Source organism: Paralichthys olivaceus, chromosome 4 (assembly GCF_024713975.1).
Source record: "Paralichthys olivaceus isolate ysfri-2021 chromosome 4, ASM2471397v2, whole genome shotgun sequence".
Classification (NCBI taxonomy): domain Eukaryota; kingdom Metazoa; phylum Chordata; class Actinopteri; order Pleuronectiformes; family Paralichthyidae; genus Paralichthys; species Paralichthys olivaceus.
The window spans coordinates 25499266-25519166 of NC_091096.1; the positions used below are offsets into that span (position 1 = coordinate 25499266).

Here is a 19901-nt window from a genome sequence, read left to right on the forward strand (position 1 = left end):
TTTCATTGAGATAATATATCAGAGTACAATATCATTATGGCAGTCTTTAATAACCTTTTTACTCTTAGAGTTGCCCAACAAGGTTCATTATGAGCCACAAGATATATTACATGGAAATACACACACAGAGTTTGATACAGTTCTTCACAGGTGTCAGTATAAACCCTCATTAGAATAATACAGAGAGCATCAGGATTCTTGTAGTGATACGACAGGGCACAGAAAACAGGAAAACTACAGCAGGTTTAATATAAACATACTCTTCGTCATCATAGACATACTCAGAGTCACTATAGTAACATTACAGTGATACCATAAGGGACAGAAATATTTTTAAAGCACAATAAAGTCAGTGCTGAGTGGACTATGCTGCTATAAGGCAGCTGTGTGGTTGTTCGGAGGCTATTAACAGCTTTATTGGACATTACTGGACAGTAACTTGTCGGCTTCTACAACGTGGTGATGCTGTCATCCTCCCTGTAGGCGAAGCACCTGGGGAAGATGCCGATATTTCCTGCACAGTGTCCTTCCAGCCATTCTTCATTAACTGGAGCAGTGAAAAGATAAAGAGGAGTGTGAGAGAGAAACAAGAGGCCCCTCCGAGCAGAGGATGAAGCAGAGGGAAGACCATTTCATGTGCAAGTGTTTGAATGAATACAAAAGTTTTTATGTCTCAGGTTGACCTGCCGAGCCTCACCTTCACCCAGAATGTCAATGGTGTCGCCTTCACTGAACTCCAAGTCCTCTGGGCCCTGAGTTAAGTAGTCATAGAGCGCCACCATCTGGTAGAGGATGGTATAGTTGGCCAAGGGGTCTTCTTTCTGTAACACAATACAGGGGAATGAGGGTACATTTTCATTAGGTTAGTAATTAGATCGATTTCCTTATTTTTCATCATTAATAATCAAAACACACAAAGAATGGAACACTTCAATGTGTATCCTTAGAAAAGATAATTAAAAGATTATCCCTAATTGATTCCACTGGCGGAAATTGCACCATTTAAACAATTACAGTTCATTATCAGGATAATTTGCTAATTAAACTATATGTTCTCATACACTAATTTAGGCAAGACAGAGGTCAAGAGAGAACACAGCAAAGGTGAGACAAACCATCCATCCATTATCTTTTCAGATTATCCTTTAAGGGTCATGGTAGATGCAATCAATCCCAGCTGGCATTGGGCGAGCTGCAGGGTACATCCTGGATAGTTTGCCAGCATATCATTAAAAAGGCCGACATATAGAGTCGAAGAACCAGTCAATCTCTCATTCACACCTACTTTGGACATTTGGGAGGAAGGCAGAGTACCTGGAGAAAAGCCAAACTGACATGGGGGGGAATATGCAAGATCTGCACAGAAACCAGAAACCTTCTTGTTGTGTCAAAAAGTAAAAACTACATTACCACCGTGCTGCCCTGAGACAGACCAACTTTTAGATATATTTGTCAAACCCTTTTTTCAAGGAAAAGGCAGATTTAGAGACAGAAGTACAACTGGTGTTTTGTTAACATCTATACAGTCCATCTGCCTTGATGCATCCAGTCTTGACGATAAATATTTCTACTTTTTTATTTACATTCCTTCAGCCTGTAAGCTTTCTAGCACAGATCCACCATGTTCACCAAGGAGCTGCCAACACTTTCTGTTTGCTGTTATGAGCCGGGTTGATCAGGGGATTTACACTGTACAAATTTGAACTGATGCTGCTTTAAAGGGATAGTTCAACAAAATATGAAAATTCACCCAATATCACCCACCACTATGCCGATGGAGGGTGGGTAAAGTGTTTGAGTCCAAAAAACACTTCTGGAGCCTCAGGGGTAAACAGTGTTTCAGCCAAATCCAATTGAAGTAAATGGTGACGACTGTAATAATAACAATAATAATAATAATATTCTCCATAATGCTCGTGTGGTGTCATCCAAGTTTCTGCAAGGCCTTACATTCAAATTTGGCTCAAAACAAGGTCTCAAACACCATGATTTATGTCTAAAAGTCCACTACCGAAAGTTGGCATGCTAGCGTACGTAGCCACATGAATGCGCACGCCTTACGCGCCATTGGGCGAGAGTCAATGCAGTGTTCCTAGGGGCCAGAGGGTACGAGAACGTGCCTCCGAGGAGGCTATCAGTGGACTTCTCTGCTTTAAACGCGGTGTAAACAAGGCACTTGGATGACGCCACATGAGCAGTAAGGAGGCATGTTTTATTACATCTGAAGAGGAGGACACTTATGCTGAAACACTGTTTACCTGAGACTCCTTAAGTGTTTTGTGGACTCAGACACTTCACCCTTCCCTCCATCAGCATAATGGTGAGTAGATGATGGGGGAATTTTTTGGGGTGAACTATCCCTTTAACAAAATGATAGGGGGAACCCACAGATGCGTCTCACTATTTAAGTTTTTCAAGCCCTGATGTGAGTGTGGTTGTGGGATTAACGCTCACCTGACACCACAGGGTGGCCCTGCCGGCCTCAGCCAACTCCTGCATGGTGCAGCCTGGCTCAACCTCCCCACGCAGTGGGATCAGCACCTGGGAGCCATGTGGTTTATGTCTGATGAGAGACAAGGAATAGTGAGGGAGAGCAGGGGACCAGTTGGAGAGATGAGGGCATCATGGGGGTAAACATTGGGTGGCAAAAGATAAAAAAGGAATGACATGACTTTCTTCTGAAATGACTCAAAAAAATAGCAGGCCTTAAAGCAAGGCTCTGATGAATGACGTTTACTATTGATTTCTATTTTAATTTTGACAGCTAGATAAATGAACTGGTTCCACTCTTATCAACCCTTAGATGTCATATTGTTTTCCGTTTTTAATCTCACAATTATGCTATCAACTCTATTCTGTGGTTTATTGCAGCTCTCTTGTCTGCGGAGCTGCAGTTGCAGTGTCCTATATCTCAAGTTAGGGTTTCTCAGCCAGGACAGATATTGGACCCACAGGGTGGAGTGGACATAGAAAAGCATATTTTTAGCGATGAAGCATCATTTGCAGAGATACAGGGAGACAGAAATGGGTTGGCAGGCGTGTGGTTACCTGAGGCGCAGCTGAGACGCGGACTGGCCCAGTTTCTGTGCGATTTGTTCCTTCACCTCATGGTACGGGGCGCCCAGAGGGACAGACAGAGCCACAGTGTACGTGTAGTGGACCTTTATCACCACAGAGTCCACCTCCTCCAGCTGAGCTGAGCCGATGGGCTGGGAGCAATAAGTAGAAACACCTTAAAAATAATGTAAATGCTGCTAATGGATCATATAAAACTTTATTTACGAATCTATATCAGTTCCAGTCTGTATGAAAATACTTTTTATATGGTCGCTATTCAGAAATACTAGAGTAATGTCCGGCTCCGTATTGGTGCCATTTAGATCATTTAGATCATTTAGATCAGGCTGCTGAAGGAGAGATAAGAGGAAAACTGTCACAGTGAAAACAGCTGAGACAAAATATTTTTAATGTTTCGTAATGATGCAATATTTGCTTATGTTGCGTTAATATTCTTACAGTTGTGTGTTAAAGGAAGCAGCATTGTATTCAGTTTGAAAAGCAGCCACAGAGAGAATCTCACTCATTTAGAAAAAGCTGCTTTTGAACAGATTCCAGTTAGTAATTAGATATTTGCTGTTTAGTTGTATATAACTGTAATTTCTAGGACGCAGCGTTACATAAGCTGGATGTGTGAGGCAGTGAAGAACTATGATGTGATTGCACTTTTCAGCTTGAATCAGAGGGGGATACTACCTGCTCACTGGCAGTGTTGGGAGGCTCTGAGGCTGCCAACGGTGCGTGGGTGAGAGTGGCGTAGGATGGAGGTGGAGTGTCTGAGGTAAAACTTACTGTGGGGAAACATACAGGAACAGTCTGAGCACAGAGCACACAGTGCAAATGTGATGGAAAGTTACACAGCTAGATCCATTCTTGGAATTATCATATATCTATCTATCCAGTATTTCTCAGGATGTCCAGCTTCGAAACTAAGTGGTAGAACACTGAAGACGTCTTTGTCTCCTGACGCAGGATTGATTTAGATAAAAAAAAGAGATTACCCCGAGGAGGAACTGCAGGGCCATGCTGGCTCTTTGGACGAGTGGGTGGCTTGAGTCCGGGTGGGAAGGGGATTCCACTGGCAAGTTTCTGTGGTAGAAAACAAGACAGGAGGTTCAGTGAAAGAATCATTTTTAACCTGCGAGGTGAAATAGCAGGATATTGTTTAAAGACTGCACTGATCAGAAAATGATTCCTCTGTCATACGGTGTCTTCTGATAAGTGATGTCATGAAGACGTCACAAAGAAGTCAGAGAATGACGTCATAATGCATTTTTCCAGGCAGCTCTGCAGTCTACAGCACAAGCCCAATCAAATGGTAAGAATGACGTTATCATGACGTCATTATGCCAGTCAGAGAATTACATCATATTGTGGAGTAATGCATTAATGTTTGCTACCAACAAGATTAGATACATGATCTACAGCTCATTTTATTGTATACCATTTGTTTGACCAGACTGTTTCAGTTTGCGTCTCCTCTCACACAAGCTTGAAATATCAAAATCACTTCAGTCAACATCCTGAAGTGTATTTCTACATGGACAAATACATACATTCTCCTTTTTGCCTTTGGACATCTTGACATCTACAGGGTCAAGCAGGGACACTGGCAGAAGTCCTCTCTGAAAACAAAAAAAGACTAGAAATCAAACGTCACATGTGAAATACACTGCCCTCAAAAATACACCAGAAAACTGGGTCATAGGTGACCAATTCTTAGTGTTTCTGTTTGTAAATGATCTGAACTGAAAGGGTTGCAGACAACTTCACATGGTGGGTTTGAAAGATGAAATATGAAGATGTTGGATTGATCTTAATTAGCCATTCTTATTGTTATAAACAATTATTATAAAACTACCCCTAATAGCCCCTTTATGTTTTTAGACACGTTTATGAAATTAGGTTAACGTAGTTAGGGCACTAAGCTTTTTCGCCCCCTCCATATTTTGATAGAATGGAAGAGGCTTTGACATGTTTTGGCATTTTGAGACATGAAATGTACAAGAACAAAGAATTAAATGAATTAAAAAAATAACATTTGATCTGTTTCACAGAGTACTTGCAAGTCTCACTTATCCATTAATGATGAATACTAATAATATATTATAAATGCTAGAAACTACAAATATGAACAACTGATATTTACAATTTGACATATGTACAGTGTGCAAGTAATTGTCCACAGAAAGTTCAAGTATAACAGTCCAGGTGAGAACATATATGTAACGTAAACAAGCCAGGAGTCAAAGTTAGAATCTTCTAATCCGGAGTCAGACTGGTTATCCATCGCACCACTGGCCCTGCATGGATCACTATGTTTAATAGAATGGAGTCAGTTGTATCAAAAAAGTCAAACAGAATCATTTCCTTCTCTGCTGCTCCATTTCAGCTGTGTGAAGCATCTTTCAATTTTATTACAGCAGCAGAACCTGTTAGTTCTATACACTATATAGTGATAATTTTAGAGGTTCATTTTCAAACTAACATACAAAAAGATACTGACGTGCTTCAAGCTAACAGTTCTTCTCTCCCAGTTAAACATCAAACACCTAAAGCAAAATATCATAGATTTTTCATATTTCTGTTATTTCCCTGGGTCTTTCTGGAGCATTGCAGGTGCACAGTATCCATCAGCAGAACACTTTGCAGTACATAGTATACTACATTAATCAAAATGGAAGACGATGGATTTGGAGCCTGTCACTGGTCTCACCAAACAAGCACAGACAAACCCACTGTACTCCAGCTGCCCTGCACCAAACAGCAGACCGAGTTAACTGCTGAATGGTGAACATAGTGGAGCATTGAGCTGCCTCTTCAAATGTTTATCTCAGGGGTTGGGAGGAAGAAACCAGAGGTAAGAGATTCTAAAACACTGGGTCTGCTGAAAATGTTCAATACACAACTGGTTATGTTCTCTTTGCAAAGTCCCAACATGTAAATGCATTGTTTTCAGATTGTTCCCCTGACCCTAACTGGCCACAAAAATAAATGAATGCATCTTTAAAACCAGCCAGGGAACCTTTAATGCTAAAGAAAAGAAATGCAAACACCCACCGCACAACACTTGAAGTCCCTTTAAGATTCACACTGATTCTCACCTTTCCATCAAATATAACAGTTGCCATCCCATCCCGGTCCTCCTCGCTGAATAAAAACACCTTGGCCCCTCCCGGCACAGTCAGCTGTCCTTGGCCCCGAGCCATGTAAGGGCCACGTACGAGCATGTATCGAGAATCCCTGGCAGGTGGTGGAAGACAAAATCATTTGATTTCCTCACACAGTAAAGGTGCCAGCTCAGGTTAAAATGTGTCTATTTGATTGATACTCACTGAGTTCCCTCCATCTTGGGCTCATAGAAACCAGGTTTCTGCGGAGAAGACAGGGGGACAGTTGTCAAAGGGACAGACTCACAACAACATCTTTATTTTCTGGACTCTTATTTTCTGTCATTTGTTCTTTTACAGTCTTACCTGTAGCCTCAGAGGTTCAAAGCCTCCAAAATCATCATTAGGGATCAAGGAGGAAATCACCTGCAGGCAGAGCAACATATATTACTGAATTCTACTTATTTGACTTAAACGTTCAGTGTATAAGATTTAGGTGAAAGGGATTTTTGGCAGAAATTGAATATAAAATAATCCTAGTGATGTTTTCACTGGTGTGTTTCATCTAAATTGTATGAATTGTTGTTTTCTTTACCATAGAATATTAAATCTCTACCAATAGATCCCTTTCACCTAAATATTACACACTGGACCTTTAGATGTACTGTATATGCTGTATGTACCTTTAGATGTACTGGACCTGTATTTCTCGCTATATTTGTGATATTTATTCTCTCATTAGTTTTACGAGAGTGAAAATATGACCGGGGACACTCTACCTTTGCCTTGCCCAGGAAATCTCTCTGTGGCAGCTGCTCCACATCCTGCTTCTTGGGACGAAACACCAAATGCTCAGGCACCAGGATGGGAGCCAGGACCTCCTTTCTCTGTGATCAAAATCAGAGAAATGTGTTGTTTTTTTCAAAATAGAAACCATAATTCTGTGTGTGTGTGTGTGTGTGTGTGTGTGTACTGATTAAAATCCCCTATAATATTTTGAAACCACAGGTGAAGATAAAGTTATAAAGTTAATATAGTTATATTCCAGTGGAGAATGTGGGCATTGACCCCACCACCTCTCGCATGCGATGCAAGCACGCTACCATTTGAGCTAATTCCCCTTCCTGACCTTCGCATTATCTAATTAATTGTGAGCAGTGGTTGCAGTGGTGACTGGCAGGGTGACTCCCAGCAGGGAAAGGATGGAAGTACCCCATCCTCATCACCTCCAACCTCTGCTGCTCCACTGGAACTGCTCCAATATCCATTCATGTGCTAGCACTGCTGATACGCAGATCACAAACAGGGGTTGAAGAGGTTGAAGTGATATTTTGCTTAATTGTTACCTGTATTAAGACTAGAAGGGTTAATTGAGATTTGTGAGATAACTACAAAGTGATGGAGTGACAACAAGGCAAACTGGTGATGGTAGTGGCCTTGCTAGTTTGTATTGCTTCACTACAAACTACTTCACTGAATCCAAATAGAAAAGAAGCCCCTATAAACCTGTTTCCACATGTTTTCATTAAAAGAGGTTATCTATAGATAAACAAATTGTTATGGAAAAGAGACATTCTGATTCATACATGGGCAAAATCACATCAGTTATAACGCTCATAAGTTTTAATTGTGATTTGTTATAAATAAGTATTCGTTTTGAGAACATAAGCGAACAATCCTTCTCGAGGTTTTGTTTCAGAAATGGTTCAATCCTGATTTGTGTGTGTGTAAGTATGTGGAGCCAAAAGTATCCAGCTGAGCCCTGATAAGAAAACACAAATACAGAAAGCTGTCATGTGTAATCACCATAGCTGTGCTACGCCTGGCACAAAATGTTCTAGCCTTCTGCTCATGATGACTGAGAAATTAGATTTTCAGGGTCTTTACAAATTGAGGACAGGAATCTATTCAGCTTGAAGGTTCATTCTTGAAACTGGAAAATGTACTTCGACACAGAAACTTCTTAAATGAATGTCTAATTACTAGACTTCATCAGTCACTGCACATAACAGTTTGTAAGTTAGCATTTATCGCGTTCTCTGATAAGACAGATGTGTTTGCCGTACAACTGTGTGCATTCATATGTGTTGTCCTTTGTGACCATTAATAACACAAATTGAAAATAATCACACCCAGGTTACTGCTCCACATATGAGCAGTATAGCAGAAAAGCCAAATGTGTAACTGGCAGGGGTTTATAGCAACAGTGTGTTCAGTTTAGTGGCATCTAGTGGTGAAACTTCATATTGCAACCAATTTAATACCTCTCCCCTCACCTTCCGCTTCCAAGTGTGCAGGAGAATCTATGGTGGCCTTCATGGAACATAATGAAAGAGGGATCCTCTCTGGAGCCAGTGCTCTGGTCTGTCTGTTCTGGGCTACTGTACAAACATGTCTGTGTAACATGTTTAACTATAAAAGCTCATTCTAAGGAAAAGAAAACATACTGGTCCACTGTTTGAGGTGTTCATTAAACATTAATAAAACATCATTATGAATATTATATTCCATTTCTGTATATAGATCCTTCTAAGTCTATCAAACTGGTCCCCTAAGAGCTTTATAATGGCGTCCCTCTGTATACATTTATGATGCTGTCCCTCTTTATACATTTATAATGGTGTCCCTCTATATACATTTATAATGGTGTCCCTCTATATACATTTATAAATGGTGTCTCTCTATATACATTTATAAATGGTGTCCCTCTATATACATTTATAAATGGTGTCTCTCTATATACATTTATAGTCCAGAAATGGCACAATTCATCCTCAACTTGGTGTAATAGTAACACATCTACACACTATACCAGAGGTTCCCGCATGCTAGTCCCAATTCTGTTCTTTTTTTTCATACCCAACTCTTACTGTACATATCTTATTTATTCAATTATTCCACTTTACATATGCACATACTCTGCACTTTTATTGCTATTTTGCACTTCTGGTTAGATGCTAAACTGCATTTCGTTGTCTCAGTACCTGTACTCTGTACAATGACAATAAAGTTGAATCTATTTGAATCTAATGGTGTGTATATACTTACACACACAGTCCCCCGGCTGGCCCCGCCCCTACTCACTCACACACTGACACACCACAAGCAGAGATGAGGGAGAAGAGGAGTTGAACAGAGAGAAGAGGAGGTGTACGAGAGGATGTATGTCGACCAGTTGAAACAGAGAGTGTGACAGAGTTTCAGAGTTTCCACAATGGATCAACGCTGTAGAATGATTAGTGCCGCTGCATCAGGATCAGAGCAGAAGCATCGGTTGGTCTGTATCTTGTCAGAGACTCTGAGTGTCGTCCTCCATGTCAATTTTATTTATATAGCACATTTAAAACAACTTGGTTGACCAAAGTGCTTCACAAGTATAAAGAGTACAAGGAGTAAAATAAAATAAGATAGAAAGTAGAATAATTAAAATGTAAATAAAATAAAATATGAGATATACGATAATCAAATAAAATAAAATCAGCCGGGATAAAAGTTCTCAAATGGAGGAGTAGGGCAAGAAGAACAGAAGTGTTTTTAGAGATGATTTGAAGTGTGCTAGAGAGGGGGCAGATCTAATGTGGAGTGGTAAGTTGGGACGGCTACTGCGAAGGCTTGATCACCTCTGGTTATAAGCCTCATTTAAGGCAAGTCCAGGAGGAGCTGAGTGGCTGATCTCAGCTCTCTACCTGGAGTGTGAGTGTGGAGAACTTCAGCTAAGTAAGGCCATGCCAGTCCATTTAAAGATTAAAAAGTTAACAATAAAATTTTGAAATCAATCCTGTGACAAACAGGAAACCAGTGGAAGGGGACGCCACACAGGTGTAATATGGCCTCTCTCCACACTCCTGATGACTTGTGCTTACTTTACACTTCAACAATAAACTCCAAGACACACAAACACACACACACACACACACACACACACACACAGCTCTGTTCACCCTGTTTGACTGCAGATATTGATTATTGTGAAGGACCTACCTTAAGGTGTCCTTGCACAGTTTACAGGTTTGTTCTTTGAGAATTACTTTCATATCCTGGCAAAATGACTGTACACTGAAATATCCTTAACTAAATCGATATTTGAAAAGGAAAATGGAATTGAACCCAGCCCTACTAAAAGAATTACCAATGCATATGGGAACCGTCAAGAAAAGTTATAATATGTTTGTTAACACGGTGCCAAAAGTCGCTGTGAAAAATTTTGGGTGCATTAAATTGTGTGCTGGTGCACCTTAATGAAAAAGTTAAGCGCAACAAATGTTAAAAGTTAGTCTGGAGCTCTGACACAAAAGGTTATGAATTACTTAAAACATGTTTATGCATTTCTCAATGCAGAGGTACATTCTTAAATGATTGAAATCACTGCCCTTCTAACTAATACAACCTGCACTCACTTTAAATGGGTTTCCCTGCCATTGCTCTAACATCATGATTCACACACACCAGTGTCAGCAGATGGAGCACAGCCAATGATTCAGTCACTTATTTCAGATAAAATAGTCATTGTACCTTTAAAGAGGTGAGGACAGGACAGATGTTGCCCAACCTGCAGAACCATCCTCGTGTTTCTATCATGGTTAGGATGTCACGTTTGGCAAAGTGATTTGATTTGTCGAAACTTGGTACCAGTCTGTGGCATGTCTTCTCCACTCTGTTGCAAAAGTTGTGACACTCACCAGGACGCTGTCCAAAGACATTTCTATGTTCCCTCGACTTCCTCCTTTCTCCTGAGCAGCTGACAGCAGGACCTCCCTGGCCTGCTCCCAGTGGCCCATCCGACAGTACACAGCTGCTGCATTACATAAAACCTGTGGGACACATTGCAATTATACAATGTTATTAATATTCGTGTTTCTGTGGTCTGAAACCCCCCTGCAGAGCATCCATCACCATTTACCACAGTTAACTCACAGCATGGGGCCTGTACCAATGACTCAGTGATTACTTAACTAAAATGTCTGTCTTTTCCAAATGTACTTTCTGGTTTTAAGAAAGAAAAGCCTCCCTACGCACTGAAGTCTTAAGACACTTGAGGAAGGTACTGTCAGCGAACGCCACAAAGGTTTAAAAACAGCAGTATTATTCGAGTATTCATCAGGGTGATGTGTCTTTGCATTGATGCTTCTGTTAGAGCAGTGATTTAAACAGCCAGAGACCTGTGCCAATTTCACAACTCTGCCACCTTGAAGAATAACGCTGTGAGAGAAATTTAGCAAGAAACATTATTTGGCCTGTGTTTTATTGTTGCTCCAAAGAAATCGTTAAATTACCCAAGTGCTCCAGTTAAGTCTGTTCAATTCTTTAATTTGTTCTTTAATTCCTAAAACGCTGCACTGTGAATTGCTTTCCTGCAAAGCCAGCACCAGAACAAAGCTGCGTCTGTCACAAACAAGTGCTGAAGAGAATTTGCATTGTGCATTCTTCTGCAGAATAAGCTGTGATTTATGGTCAATTTGAAACTCTGTGTTTTGTCTCAGTTCGCAGCACCCACGATTAATTTGCATCACTGTCTATCCACTGATGGTTTACTCAGTCGTACCACCTTTAAATTATACATCCATAAAAAGGTTCTGATGACTTTACCTTTTACTTACACCCACCGATTTACACTGAAGGCAAAACCCCCCACTGGATATATACAGTTTGCAGGAAGTGTACAAGCACAGTCGATGTGAAGCTCCAGGACATCTTATCTGCCCTGTGAGAAATATGTGGTGTAACCTCTTCTTCAGCCTCCATCAATGAAGCTTTGTTAGCTCCCTGGTGAGTGTGGGGTTCGAACAATGGAGGTGATGACACACCAGTTCTCTCCGTGTTCATTCCTCACCACTGATAGACGTCATGGAGTCGGATTTCCTTTTTATTTCATTGCCATGCGACAGAAGAAGCATGACGGATACTGGTGTGCCGCACCTGCACTCCGCGTGTGAGTGCAGGTGCGGCGTGTGATTGAGCTTGTTTTGAATATCTCAGTGGGGACCTGATCACACATGAACCCAAGGTGTCATTGTGGGGACACCTTGGGTGTGTGTGTGTGTGTGTGTGTGTGTGCGTCAGGTCAGACCTGCCAGCTGTAGAGTTTGAATCTCAGTCCCAGCTGACCGTAGTCAATGACAGCGTTTCCTCTCATATGCTTCTGTGCCCAGATGCAGTCGGACAAAGCCTCCTCCAACCTGGAGACAGAGCAATGCAGGAAGCAGACAAACAGAAGACAATGAAAAACTCTTCTCATTCAAAATAAAAGTGCATCACCTCAGGCTACAGAAGCCCCATGCTATAACCAAATAGTGAAGCCTACATTGTTGTGCACAGGTTGTGATGGGTCAGACTCTTTTCTTCACTGGGTGCAGTATGAGTCTCTGCTGGTTGCCTGGCAATCTCATAGTGACAGAGACAGTGTGAGAGAGTAGTTGATTCCCTCTGTTTCCAGTATTTACCCCAAACTAACTTAAAAAGCTTCAGAGAGGTATCAAACATGCACAAGATGCATTTTCATAAATGTCCAACCGTTTATTAATACATTCCTCGTCTGTTCTATCATTATATTATTCTATTAATATATATGGTGTATTAATTTTCAGTAACCCCAGTAACCAATTCTGCAGTAACATTTAGTGCAGTGCAGTGAAGTGCAGTATAGTGTTGTGCTGTACTGTGTAATGGCTCCTACCTGTCAATCTGCATCATCACTCCCGCTCTCTGGAAGAAGCCAACAGCAAGACGCTCATCCTTGACAATAGTGAGGTCTAAAGCCTGAAGATCAGCCACAAGAGAAGACAAGTTGACAGATGCAGATTTCACACTTTGCTCAAGAGACAGGTGCAGTCTCTTGAGCTGGTAAAGAGCCACGAGGCAGCCCCCCCCCCCCCCCCCCCCCCCCCCCCCCCCACATCACTTGTATTCATCCAAAATGCTGTAATAATGGAGATATTATTAAAACTGCTGCCACATGAAAACAAACGACAGGGTATAACTGAGGATAGATAACATTTTTAAATTATTTATTTATTTTTTGGGGAGCAAGTATCTACCCATAGCAGTCATTAATGGTGCTGATGGTACAGAGTACAGTACATTCACTCACTTTCATTTCCCAAAACTATGACAATGTGTCATAGAAGAGATGCTGAGACGGCACAGAGACACGTTGAGGTGCACCACACAGAAGCTCAGCTAACACCACTGTATCATGTTACTTTTAGAGTAACATTAAGACAGCTATTAAATGGTGTGAGATATATTAGCATCTCACAACAACATTGCTACATCGTGGATGGAGATTTAAAGTCACAGTGATAGTGTGTTGTGCAAAATGATAGGCCTGATGCAGCTGAACATTGTAAATTGAGGATTTGTTTCAGTGCTAATCTACAGGCTTCTTTTTGATAGTGAAGGGTTTTTTTATTCGTCTAGTTCCTTGTTTTAACTTGTGCTTGAAGAATCAGGCTGCTTCCCATTCACTGGTGCTTCTGCATCTTTCCACAATATAACTTTTAAATTAGTTGGATATGATATTATTTGAAAGCTGTTTGCTGATGTTTAACTGAAATGGTCATTGTCTCGACTAAAACTCGACTAAAACTACATATTTATGGTTTACTTCGACTAAGATGAAACTAAAACATAAAGAGTTTCAGTCAACTAAAAATCGACTGGAACAGGGTGAGGTTGACAAATACAGCTGAAGCTAACGTAGACTTTTTTGATAGCAGCACTTGGATTAAATCTGAAAAAAGTTGCCAAAAATGATTACTGCTTCAGAGCCATTTGGTTTGACACAGATCAATAATTATTTGCAACCAATCAGATGAAGGCAGAACAAAGTAAGTAAATAAATAAAAATGTTGCTCTACAATATTCAGAAGACTTCAAACAGTCAACTGAAGTATTCTTTCTTATAAACTTTAACAAATTATGAAGTATGGTGATGGAACTTGCCTAATAATTGCCTTATAAAGCATTAATAAAACATACAAGAATTTATAAAACCTCTAATTATAACATATACATTTGTTCATTTATTCTTCATGAAAGTTCTAACGACTAACGAAGAGTTTCAGGTCCATCATTTTGTCTGATACACCCAGCACACGGACCTTGAGGGCCAGGTCCAGTTGTCCCAGAGCCAGGTGAGCGGAGGCGGCGTTGAACAGGGTGCGAGACGTGGGTTCACTGATCTGCTCGAGTTTGTTCAGAGCTCCTTGCCAGTCCTTGGCGTCCACAGCCTGCACGGACTCATTCCACAACTGTAGTAACTCAGTGTAAAGCATCCTGAAGAACAGAGAGAGGAGAACAAGAAGGATCACTGACAACATGGACAACAGGGAATGTTTCATTTTGCTTTTCTTAACTGCTTAACAGTGACACTTTAAGTGAAAGATAAAAGTAAGTGAAAAGTGAGAATTCAACATCAAAAGTAAATATGAGTACTTCAGTATGTCATCGGGTTATTATTACCCATAAATTGGCATATAACAATTAGCGACATTTAAAAATTGTAGCTACTCCAGGTGGTGATTTAAAGGTGAGGTATTGTTGTAGTTTCATCTATACAGTACATCTGATTTGACAAGATTCAACTTTTAATCTGCAAATGAAACAATAGCTGCCTGATAAATGTTGTGGAGTCAAAGTATCACAATATTAAGTTGAAACAAAAGTATTTAAGGGAAAGGGATCTATCGGCTGATATTGAATATAAAATAACCCTAGTGATATTTTCACTAGTGTGTATTCATCTAAATCTAATAACAAATTGTTGATTTCATTTCCCTAGAACTGGTCCTTTATATTCCAATACTTTATATTTTCATTAGGAGCGGGTCCTCTCTATGGAGGCTGCCATTTTTTTTAAAGTCGTCCAAACTGGACAAACTAAACATTTTGAGTTTTTATGACAACTGAAGCTGCCACAGGTTGTCCTTTATGTTTGGAAGGGGAGGGTGAGGTGAGGAGTATTCAACTTCAACATGTAACTTCACCATGTCACTATATTCTAAAAACACTGAACTTTTAAGAAGAGCAAATGTAATCAATATTTTTCACTACTGCAGAAAATAAATGTGTAACTAAATATCACAAAGAGGAAAATAAGGTTATAATTTTAATAGTTTTAATTTAAATTAAAGGATTTAGTAAAAAGGTAAAAAGGGACTATGATAGAATGAAGAATAAGCAAAGACAAATGCAAACATTTTTTCCTTCACCAAATCTTACCTGTTACTAATATGAATGAAAATATATAAATAACATGAAAAGGATTTTTAAAAATGAAAAAGAAAAGTGAGACCAACAGGGGAACTGATGTTAATCATTAACACTCTGCACACTTTTACTGGAATACTTCCTTGTCCCTTCATCAGTGCCATGCGTGCATGAGTCGTTCAGCTCAGTTCACGAAGGCTGAACAGTTCATAAGACAAACTTTATAAATCCCTACCTGTTGCTTCTGAATGAGAGCTCCTGAGATTCCAGTCAGTGTCCAGCTGATCCTCGGTGCCTGATGTCTGACTCACTGTGCCGACAGGGAAACAAGTGGAGGTGAACCAGGCCTCCTGCAGAGACTCCACCCTGCTGCTACAAGGAAGTTTTCTGTCCACGCTCCACAGAGGCACACAATCTCTGGAATTCACCTGCCGGTGTGGCACGTATGCATGGCCACTTTAACACACATGACTCACACAGGATTTTTTATAAGAGATTGTTGTTATTATTGCATTCAGCACAATCATTCATACATGTCAGGTAAATTGTAAATAACTGAAAAATACAGCCAAAATGATCATCGATAACATTTCCTTTTGTTCTTTGGTAACATTCTAAGAGTATATGAACACGTGCAGAAAGTCCACGACTGTGAAATCCTGTATTATCTGTGTGATAACAATAGAAGCAGCAGGTTTCTGTCAGGTGTCATTACAGTGAGTCACTTAATATCTTAACAAACGTACTGGAAGCTGTAGAATTACATCACAGAGTTACTGAAAGGGTGTCAGTGCAATCTAACTGTGCAGGGTGAACTTTGACGTCTCTTTGTGAAGATTTATGGAGGAAGTCAGGAGAAGAAATGAGCTCGCTGTCCAGAAATCATCATAAAGACCAGTGGGACGAGACAGCAATGTGTGCAATGTTTAAAAACAAGTATGATCACTGGGGTTGGCTAACCCGATTCACAGGTTGTGTTTTGTTAAGGCAGTGCAGTAGTACACAGTGTGGCCCCACCCTTCACAGAAACTCCTCAGATACAGAGCAGGTTTTAAGTCTTCAGTTGTCTTTAGTTTTGAACTCTGCAACAATGTAAAACAATGTGTGACTGTTTTACAAGTTCCTTTTCTTCTTTGTTAATATGTAAATTACAGCTGGAGCCTCAGTTGAATGATCAAACGTTTTGATCGACAGCACTGTCACTGTTATTGACTTAATATTGTATCTGGGAAATTTGACATGTTGTTTGGAACCAGGCACAGTGTTAAGACTGACAAATGTGTATTTTAAAACAGCATGTGGGTCGTACTACACCCCAATGACCTCAGTGTGCATGGACAAAATCTAATTTTGGGGGTTCAAGAAGAGCTGGAGACATTCAGTTCACAATTAACTCTGTATTTAATAAGGGGAGGACTGACATGGAGGACGTGAGAAAGGAAAAAAGATATTAAAGATGTTTATAAGTAAATAACTTTTATTTCCTAATGTTTGTAAAAGCTAAAATAACTGAAATCTCTGAAACTGAAACCAAAGAAAAAAACACACTTTAACATAAACAGCGGGGACCATTATGTAAGCAGCGCACATATCATATCATGATTGAACATCAACATTAAAATTCTTCAACAAAACAATAAGTAACAAAACAACAATATTTAGTTAACAATGAAAAAAAAATGCATTTACAACACATCAACAGTGATATACTCTCTCAACCCAGCACTGGGTTTCTAACAGATTTCTCTGTGTCCACTGTTTCAGAAGTTACCCAAGCAATCTACCTAAACGTACAGATTTTTTTTTTGTTTTTGGATCCCAACCAGGGGAGTGGATTCAGTATACTTGTTATGTACTAATCAGAGATATGCTTAACAAAATTATACTTGGCTTATCTTATAAAAGTATACAGAAAAGTCTAAGTATATTTGGCCTATACTTGTACTTAATCTTTTGATCGAGATATACTTAAGACAAGTATAATTAAGTATTCTTGCCTTCTATAGAAAGTTTAACTTGGCTTGTAGTTGTGCTTACTCTTATGATAGAGTAGCCGATTGAATACTTTTGCACGCACATTGGCTTCTTTGAGGTTGTACTCCAGCATGTTTTACATACTATTTTATAACTTCCATGTTAAAGTTTATAGTAACACATCAGCTTTGTGGGGGAATAGCTGAGAGTAAATAGTACACAAGTGGAACTGAAACTGATCTTATATGTACACAGTGTTATTAACCCACACAGAAACAGATACACATTTGCCTCATTCTATTGACAATTCAAGGTGTGAGAGTATTGTAACAGACTCTAGATCCACAAATTTAGATTGGCACCAAAATTTAACAGGTTCTTCCCTGACCCATAACACACACCAATTTTTAATTGTGTAATTGATTCTGGTAAACATTTGAATACTGGACTTGTTACTTTTTCAAAATGTGTTGTTGCTACTTTTACTTTTGTAAAGGATGATTTCAGAAGACAAGGGCAACAACATGAAATGAAATCAGTTGGACTCCTGTATTCAATGTTATTTCTGGATGTTTGTTAATTGTGAAATTAATCAAAGTTTTAATTTGAGGAACTGTCGTGCCTCAAACTCAATGTCCCTCTTCTTCAAACTGTTGCTCACCTCCCAGACCTGAAACAAGGAATGAGGACGTGAGGAGACGATTGGACGAATTTACAGAACAAATCAAGAGTCATGTAACAATTGTTTCAAGTCAGTGTTTGCGCACGTGTCACTGTTGTCACTTCCAGCAACCAATGGCTGTGGGTTGGGTGGGACTGTGTGCTTCTCATTGGCTGGGAGACAGGGGTTCATCCTCAGGTTAGTGTGAGACCGGGGGAGAAGGTGGGTTGAGAGATGGGAGCTTGAGGTGTGAGGACAGGAGCCAGAGGGAGGAGACCGCCATGTTACTTTAGTCGGTCACGGCCTGCAGTCACCTGTGTCCACAAATACACCTGGAAGGAAGGAGAGCTGAAGCCACGTGTCGTCTTTACTATATTATCATTATTGTTGTTTTAGGAAGAAGAATGCCGTCCCTGTGATACACTGATAGATACCCTGTCCATGATGTATCCCACCCGCAGTCCCCCATGACCGTGGAAAGGGATGGACGGATGGTTTTTCATTCTTCAGAGAAGAGTTGAGATCTTACAAACCACATCCCATTTAAATACAGCCCGTTATCATTTGCAGCTGTTATGCTTGAAATATACATGATAATTGTAAAAACATGTGTTAAAATATACTTGATACTAATATATTTTGAAATATGCTTGATTGTTGAAATTTGGTACAGACGTTCACTGAAGAAGGAACTCATTGGTCAAAAGTCAAAGGTCACTGTGACTTCACAAAATATCTTTAGCTGTAACTCAAAAATTGTAAATGGTAATTGTAACACAATTCAGCACAAAGGTGCTAATATGTCCAACAGAATAAATTTTGTCATTCAAAAGGTCAAAGGTCAACTCTACCATGATATCAGTCAATCGATCAAATTATATTTGTATAGTCCATATTTACAAATCACAATTTCACAATATCATAATGTTCATATAACGCCATATCTGGCCATTGTTCAACACCATTAGTGAGGAACAGATGTGGAGATTGTGAGCATATGTTCTGTTACTTGGAAATCTCCATTAAGGGTATAAAGTTCATAACTTTATAGTCAGTCTACAGTGACAGCTGGTCGCTTCGGGTCACAATAAAATATTTTTAAAAAACAATCAATACAATTATTAAATATCGAACAGTCTATCATGGATTTGTGATGTATCAGACGTCGGACCAACAGTATAAAACCAACGCAGAAACCAGTGGCCAGACAACACTGGTGTATGGGGCCCTGCTTTACAGTGACGATGGATGGCTGACTCTGCACGGTGGCTCAAACAGGGGAGAGGTGAACCTTGAATCTTCTCCTCTCAAGCATGGGGCCACAGAGATCTGCACAAACCCAGCAGACACCATGCACCAGGCACCGGGCTCTCCAATCCCACCTGCCAGGGTGGTGCTCTAACTCCGAGCTCCCAGCCCGCACATGCTGGAGAAATATGAATACATCCTTTTGTATTGTGTGTCATTATTTGATCAAATATCTGTCTTTATAGTTTTTATGTCGAGTACAAATGTGTGAATAAACTTTACTCTGACCGCTCACTGTGGTGTTGACCACGTTATTCCACACTCACATACAAACAGGTATGTCACTCCAATGGATCCATCTGATGAAACTATTGTTGTTTTACTGCTGATGTGAAGAACATGTTGGACAATCTGCAGAAAACTGATTCGGTGCTTCAGCTCCATTGGATCCCATTCAACCTGGGCTGCAGACGTCTTCGTGTTTACGAGTTCCTCTGCTCTAACGAACTGATAAACATATTTTTCTTCTTGTTGATTAATCCATTAGCCGTGCTAATGCTAGTTTTCGGTCTCAGCGCTTTATTTGAAGCATGGCGGATAATACGGGTCGCACGTGAACGCAGCACGGATCATAACAGAAGTCA

The 19901-nt window shown here is 40.1% G+C and overlaps 1 protein-coding gene across 1 annotated transcript; it reads right to left on the reverse strand.

The window, feature by feature from the left end:
* On the reverse strand, positions 1-15769 carry noxa1 (NADPH oxidase activator 1). Its single transcript, XM_020102327.2, has 16 exons — positions 15610-15769; positions 14267-14441; positions 12841-12923; positions 12235-12343; positions 10847-10978; positions 6947-7054; positions 6534-6593; positions 6393-6430; positions 6162-6300; positions 4614-4682; positions 4059-4146; positions 3754-3848; positions 3049-3209; positions 2455-2563; positions 698-821; positions 1-547 (listed from the first exon to the last, which is right to left on the reverse strand). Exons 2-16 carry the CDS (start codon positions 14438-14440, stop codon positions 450-452), a joined length of 1587 nt encoding a protein of 528 aa, XP_019957886.2. The 5' UTR covers position 14441; positions 15610-15769; the 3' UTR covers positions 1-449.
* Between the last annotated feature and the right edge of the window lie 4132 nt (positions 15770-19901).

What these genes read in the sequence shown, in the direction of transcription:
- noxa1 (XM_020102327.2), bottom strand. Translation starts at nt 14,440, where the DNA reads ATGCTTTACACTGAGTTACTACAGTTGTGGAATGAGTCCGTGCAGGCT. An exon ending in CCAACACTGCCAGTGAGCAG is followed by an intron (nt 3,210 to 3,753) that starts GTAGTATCCCCC and finishes TATTGCTCCCAG; the next exon opens with CCCATCGGCTCAGCTCAGCT. An exon ending in GGGCCACCCTGTGGTGTCAG is followed by an intron (nt 822 to 2,454) that starts GTGAGCGTTAAT and finishes ATTGTGTTACAG; the next exon opens with AAAGAAGACCCCTTGGCCAA.